The sequence below is a fragment of the Myotis daubentonii genome, chromosome Y (assembly GCF_963259705.1).
Source record: "Myotis daubentonii chromosome Y, mMyoDau2.1, whole genome shotgun sequence".
Lineage (NCBI taxonomy): Eukaryota > Metazoa > Chordata > Mammalia > Chiroptera > Vespertilionidae > Myotis > Myotis daubentonii.
This window is the reverse complement of record NC_081862.1, coordinates 12,147,494-12,154,734: the sequence shown is the minus strand read 5'-3', so window position 1 is coordinate 12,154,734 and position 7,241 is coordinate 12,147,494. Positions and strand designations below refer to the sequence as shown.

Below are 7,241 nucleotides of genomic sequence, written 5' to 3'. Positions count from 1 at the left end.
ACACCTTTCCAAAGAAGACATTCAGAAAAACAAGAGACATTTGAAAACATGCTGAAAGTCACTAATCATATGAGAAATGCAAATCAAAACAACAATGAGGTATCATATCACACCTGTCAGGCTTGCTATCATCAACAAATCCACAAAGACAACTGCTTGAGAGGATGTGGAGAAAAAGGAACAATGGTGCACTGCTTGTGGGAATGCAGACTGGTGCAGCTACTATGGAAGACACTATGGACTTTCCTCAAAAAACTAAAAATGGAACTCCCATTTCACCCTGTGATCCCACTTCTAGGAATATAACCCATGAAACCAGAAACACCAAGCAGAAAGGACATATGCAGCCCTATGTTCATAGCAGCACAATTCACCATAGCTAAGATCTGGAAACAGCCTAAGTGCCCATCAGTAGATGAATGGATTAGAAAACCATGGTACATCTACATGATGGAATACTATGCTGCTGTAAAAAAGAAGGAACACTTAGCATTTGCAACGGCATGGATGGAACTGGAGAGCATTATGCTAAGTGAAATAAGCCAGTCAATGAAGGAAAAATACCACATGATCTCACTCATATATGGATAATAAAGACCATTATAAACTGATGAACTATAACAGATAGAGAGGCAGAGCTGCCCCAAACAGATTGTCAACCTGTAGCGGGAAGGCCGAGGATGGTTGGGGGGCAGGAGGGAAGGGGGTAAGAGATCAACCGAAGGACTTGTATGCATGCATATAAGCATAACCAATGGACATAAGATACTGGGGGATACGGGAGGCCAGGGTATTGTCAAGGGCAGGGTGGGGGGGAAAGCACACATATGTAATACCCATTGTAATACTTTAAGCAATAAAATTTAAAAAAAAGAAAAAAAAAGAGAACCATCAATGGTGAGAGAGAATCCTTGATTGGCTGCTTCCTACAAGGCACCTACTGGACAAAGAGCCCACAATGGGGACATGTCCCAGCCTGGGAATTGAACTGACCTCCTGGTTCACAGGTCGAAACTCATCCACTGAGACAAGCAGTCCAGGCTTTGGCTCTTCTTTATTCAGAGTCTTCCCTTTGGAATCCGTGTGCTCCAGCTGCCCTGTATCCAGCCTGCCTTACTGCTGTGCAGTTTGGGGGACTCTGGGGTACATTCTAGTACTAAGGAACCTACTATGTGTGCCTTCCTCTCCCTGCTTGCTTTCTGATATCCTAGAGACCCTGCCCATAGGGCCTTCATGTATAAGATGCTTGTGCACCAGCAGTCACCTCCTACCCATGCCCCTTCTGTGCCCATCTTCACAGATGCAATCACTGTCTAAGCTTTATAAGCCTCATTGCCTTGATACTATGCTTTTCTGAATATTTTGATGGAAAAGTCCAGATTCCAATATTTTGCTTTAATTCTCAGTTGTGGTCTACAGAACAAATAAAGCGTCAAGTGCAGGACACTCTGTTTTAGAGGCAACATACAGCAATGAGTTTCCTTTTGTTTTGTCTTAATATGGTGGGTTTTTAAAATTGATTCTTTAGAGAGAGGTAAATGGAGTGAGACAGACACAGAAGCATGCATTCATGTGAGAGAGAAACAATATTGGATGCCTGGGGACTGAACCAGAAACCTGGACATGTGCCCTGGCCAGAAATCAAATGGGGTAACTTTCTGGTGCACAGGACAATGCCCAGAAACACTGGCCAGGGTGCACTGACTTCTATTTTCTTCCTTATCTTGCATCTGGTGGTTAATAAATACTATCAATGCTAATAACAGTGGGCAATTCCAGAGGAGGACATGCAGACAAGAGCTTTACATAAGTTGGCCCCACAGGTGAATCTCCACACAAGGTAATGGGCACGAGCTCTATGTGTGGAGGAATTAACACCCAGACCACAAGATGTTTTGCCTTTGGCCTTCCTCCCTCAGAACCTGCAAATTTTTATGCTTTTCCTCAAATTATAGAGGTTCTGAATCATATTATGGACACTATTTCCTGTGAAGGCGGGGATGGGAAGACAAGGTGCATGTCAGACAGAGGGACAGGGAGAGGGAGATGGAATAGGAGAGAGAGAGGAAGAGAAAGAGAGCGTTTGCTGTAAGAGATATACATTTTCTGACCCTTGTTCTCTTATCCTCTTTTTTGGGGGGGTGGGGAGCTCACCGACTGTTACTGAGACTTCAGCATTTTCTCTTCCCACTCGAAGAAGCAGAGTGTGCCTGGCCAGTGTGGCTCAGTAGGCCTATGAACCAAGAGGACATAGTTCAATTCTCAGTTGGAGCAGGAGCTGGAGTTTATGCCTGGATCCCCAGGTGGATGTGCAGGAGAAAGCCAACCAATGATTTTGTCTCATTATTGATGTTTTATCCATCTCTCCCTCTCCCTTCCTCTCTGATATCAATAGGAAATGTACTAAGAAACGGAAAAATGAGCTCGTAGGATGATGGACCCAAGCTAGAAGATTGGAAGGTAGAAGAAAAGAAAGGAATGGCAATAAAAAGAGAACGAAGGGCCAGGTGCTGTATGTGACAAGCTAGGAAGTTGCTGACACCCAGCAGAGAGCAGCAAGCACATGAGTGGCTGGCACTGAATGAGAGGCAGTAGAAGGAGAAAAAGCAGGACTGACTTCCTCACAATTAGGGAGACATACAGGCAAATGGAGCCCTGCCCCTGGGCCTGGATGTGTGGGCTTCTCCCTAGGTGCTCCTCTGGCAGGCCACTCAGTGAGCAAACTGAGACAGCCTAGGGCCAGAATGCAGTGGCAGGTGGGCAGGGAGCCTATTCCTTCCTGGCCAGCTAACTGTCCACTGACTGTGGGATCCAACAGCACACTAGGACATCTCCCCTTCACTTGGTTGTATTGACCCTCAGGGTGGCCCTCCATACCCCCATCTCCCCGGGGTGACCTTCACCTGTGTCCACTTAAGTGCTCTCCGGGAACTGGCTTGGGGTTGTCCACTCTTCAGACGCGGGGCCTGTCACTGGCTCAGAGTTGCTTTACCACCTCCTTGATTAATGGGAAGGAGGATCATGAGGGGAAAGTATTCCAACATTAGACCATCCTCTACCAAAGGATGTCCTATTCTTAGGACAGGACACAGAACAAAGCAGAGGTTTATTCCAGCTCAGTATTTTGCTGAAAAGAATGTAAATGTGTTTACAGGAACTTGAATTCAAGAAGGGGCTGGATCCAGGGGAATGACAGGCATGGACTTGTGAGGCCAGGGCTCTGGCTCCCTGGCAGGCTGATGTCCCTTTCAGTACTGGGGGCCTGACTTGTGCACAGGGAAGCCCTACCATGGAGCAGACACAGGCCAGAGATGGAGGCTCCCAGTGGGGAGGAGTGTTTGAGTCCAGGGACTGGACTAGTTACCCGTGATGGCCCCAGAGTAGTTGTACCTCGGTGGTGCTCACTGGAAGCCACTTGTTCCAGTCCCTGTGGACGCAACAAGTGTGCGCTGACCCACTGAACAGTCACAGAGGTGAGTAGGTACCAGTGCACCAGAAAGAACCCACCAAACCAAAAAGGATAAATGGTGATGTGATCTCCTGGAATCAACCTCAACCAGCCTAATGTCTGCGCATCACAAGGCTCATGCCTTCTTACTTGGCCAGTAACTGCAGGTGGGAGAGTTGGGCTAACATGTCATTGAGGACATCAGTCTGTTAACATCCAGTTCTCTTTATTACTGACATTTATTCACAACCATTCAAGAAATGTAATTCCCGCATCTACCACCCAAGCCTCAATCCCTCCCCCTGAGAGATTCAGGTGCATATTTCTAACTCCTTAGGACAAATCTCCCCAAAGAAACCATCCAGTCCCCTGTAAGCATTTCCCCCCAACCCTGAGTAGCTGTCTGAAACTGGCTGCTGTGTTCCTGAACGGTACACTTATGTCTGGGCTTCAGTGCCCAAGTGCCCAGAGTAAAGCCTATGAGATGTGCACCCAGCTAGACACTCAAGCAACAGGATCACAGAATGGGAGTTGGGTCATGGAAGGTTCTACAGCCACAGTGAGGACAGGGGTAAGCACAGAGCCAGACCATGCCAGGACGACCCAACTCCTGCAGCATATGCTTTAGCACAGCATGCATCTGGGCAAGTCGGCCCAGGTTGATGTTGCTGCTAGTTTCCTCATAACTCTCCACGGGCGCCGCATAAATCACGCAACTCAGCTTGCTCAGCCCGACAACGTGGCGAAGCAGGTCCTCCAGGATGGTCATGGAGATGGGGTTTTCACAGAAACTTAGGGTTGTGAGCTGGGAGCAGTGGCTCAGGGCTGGCAGGATGTCCAGGAACTGGTGGTCCATGATCCCACACTCATCCAAGTCCAGGTCCTGGAGAGTGGGGGAGGCTCTCTCTAAAAGAAATTGGAGTGACCGAGAACTGATAATGGTCAGGTTGAGCCCACTGAAACTCAGGCTTTTCAGCTGGCTGACATTCAGATGCTGGGAGAGATGTCTAAAGTCTCTTTCGAAAAGCAGGCAGTTAGTGATGGACAGGGTCTCCAAGGGGCTCTTCAGGCACCTGGGGAGACATAGAGCAGTTACATGTGGGAGATGGACCTGGTGAGCAGAGGCAGGTGAGGATAATGCAGGCCTTCAGGGTAAAGAGGCCCATGTCACCAAAGCCTACAGTGTTCCAGATGATGATCAAACCCAGGATGTTGCACAGTGAAAAGTGACATTCAAGTCCGAGCAAATTTGAGTGGCATCTTTCTCCATCTGTTATCTGCTCCGTGATGGATTCAACTGGATGAAACCTCACACACTCCATTTACTCATCCGTCAAGTGGAGCACATCATACCCTCCAGCCCAAACACACAGGTGTTGTGAACATAAAGGTGGGAGGAGCTCAGAAAGGAGCCTGCCCCAGGGTCTGAAGCAGGAGGCAACCAGTGCATTTTAGTATTGGAGACATGTCCTGAATTGCCTGCAACTGGGGCTTCCTTCCAGCCACAGCCTAGACCCCTGTCACCACCATCACTTAGCCCAATGAGGCCTCTGGCAGATGTGCAGAAAGGGCTAACCTGGGCACAGTCAGGCAACATCCAGCAAGGGCTGCCACCCTCCAGGAACTTAGATCACTGCATTGTCTACAAACCACCTATCCCATTTCGTAATGCCTCCCTCCTGAATCCTGCATTTACCACGCATTCCGTTTGCAAGAGCCTATGGCAACCCTTGGCAGACAGGTGACTGAGGCAGGTTTGGAGTGAAAGGCTGCCATGGCCAAATCTCTAAGTGCGGAACTTAACCCCTGAAACCTCACCTCTGATTGGCTTTCCCCTTGTCATTGCAATCCTCACTTGGTTCTATTGCATCATTTTCCCTTCAACACCACTTACAAGGATGCCCAAAGCTACCATCCCCTGGCCCGAATTCCTAGCAAGGAGTCCCTTTAGTAGCCTCTGTCCTAGTGCATACGTCCTACCTTTATCTGGGGGGTTATGTCACAACATGCAAGGTGACAGAGCGGTGAACAAGACACTGACTGTGTGGCCCGTCTAGTGGCTCAGGCACTCTAGCACTGCTGAGGGACGGCACACAGGAGAGCCCGTCACTGTGCACTGAAGTGGAAAGGGACTCGCTCTGGTCGGCAGGAAAGCTCGCCACCCCTCACCTGAGGATTTCATCCAGGTGGCCTCTGAGGATGGAGACATCGTCCAAATTGAGCTCCTGGAGGTGGGGCAGGTTGAGGAATTGAGAGGTGACCAGGCCAACACACTGCTTCTCCTGCTCCAAGGTGGTGTGAGAAGACGTGAAGACGTGGGAGAGCAGGAACCGGCGCAGATTGCCCATCTGGCCCAGGTAAGGAGCGAAATTCCTCAGAGTGGACAGCTTCCAGGTACAGTTTACCTCCAAATCCTGGACAGAGTCCAGCTGCACCATATCCAGGATGTTAGTGTTTTGCTTCGACATCGCAAAAACCTTCAGCTTCTTAGAGCAAAGGTGCAGCAAACCTCTCCTCTCGCTGACTTTCTTAATCAGGTAGCTGAGGGACTCATCAAGGACACCTTTCTTGAGGCAAAGGTCTATTAACACCTCCACGGGGGCCAAGGGTGGATTTGGCCTGGCCGTTAAGCTGTGTACTTTCCTCCTATTCCTCATGGGCTGCAGGGCCTCAGGCTCCAGCAGTGAGCACACATGGGCTCTGGTACCTGCCCACACCATCCAGAACTCCAAATGAACTCTCTTCTGTAAATTAAGCACCTGCAGTTTACATCTCCTGTGGAGAAAATAGGAGATATGCTGGGATGCATTAAGATAACAATGAGTAAGACCATGAGCTGGGCATCTGGGCAGCTGGGCCAGACACCGCACTGGACTTTGACTCCATGCCCCAGGAATCAACTGCTCCTGGTGCTACTGGGATCCTTCATGGTCCCCATTCCTGGTACCTTTAGGTGCCACCAGGAAGGAGTGGGCTCGTGTCCCTTCGGTCACCCTCGACAATTTCATCAGCCGTATATATCCGAAGCCTGTTCCTAGAATGACCCTAGCAGTGGCTCCAAGGCCTGCCTCAGCTCTCCCTTTGGCCCTGCCCACTCCCAGATCCCAGCTGTAACTGCTCAGATCCCCAGGGTGCGACCCGGCTACTGAATCCCCCATACCTGGGTCGAGGGTCCTGGGCAAGCATGGCATCGAGTCCCTCGAGCACAGCCTGCAAGATATCCTGGTAAGACTGCCGATGGTTCATCAGGGCCCCCAGAGGGAGGCAGGGGAAGGGCCAAGCCTGCACCATGGCCTTCAGGACTCTGCTGTGCTTCCCAGTGAAGGCTGTGATGAAAAGAGGTGGGAAGAGCTCCATAGGAAGCCACTCCAGAGCAGCGATGGCCGAGGCTTCATCCCGCAGCAGGCTCTGACATGCCAGTTCCAGGAGTCGGCGTGGAGCTGGGAGGCTCATCCCCATGAAGCTGCTATGAAAGAGATCCTGGGAGACAGCCGGGAGCAAGGCATCTTGTCAGGCTGAGCATGAGCAACCCCGGTCCTTCTCCCTTCAGAGGGACCAGCTGAGGGCCAAAGGCACTGCTCTGGCAACAACTGGAGCACCCCCAATTTACCCCAACTCCGTTTTCTGCTTAGGGTTGCAAATCCACTCAGCCCTGCCTCTACTCTGCCACTGGAAGGACAAGAACCAGGCACCAAGGAGGGGTGAGATGACCACTGGACCCCTCCCGCATCTGCCCACTGGCTAGCTGCAAATCTGCTGTGCAGCGAGGACTGGGAAACCAGAGAGATGATCC

General features: G+C 50.3%; 1 protein-coding gene across 1 annotated transcript; it reads right to left on the bottom strand.

The window, feature by feature from the left end:
* Window positions 1–3,965: 3,965 nt before the first annotated feature.
* LOC132225504 (melanoma antigen preferentially expressed in tumors-like) lies at window positions 3,966–6,919 on the bottom strand (the record flags this gene model as incomplete). The annotated part of the gene is made up of 3 exons (XM_059680611.1): window positions 3,966–4,521; window positions 5,618–6,223; window positions 6,609–6,919. Coding segments are annotated over 3 exons (1,473 nt in total), but the record flags the coding sequence as incomplete, so codon positions are not given.
* Window positions 6,920–7,241: the final 322 nt, after the last annotated feature.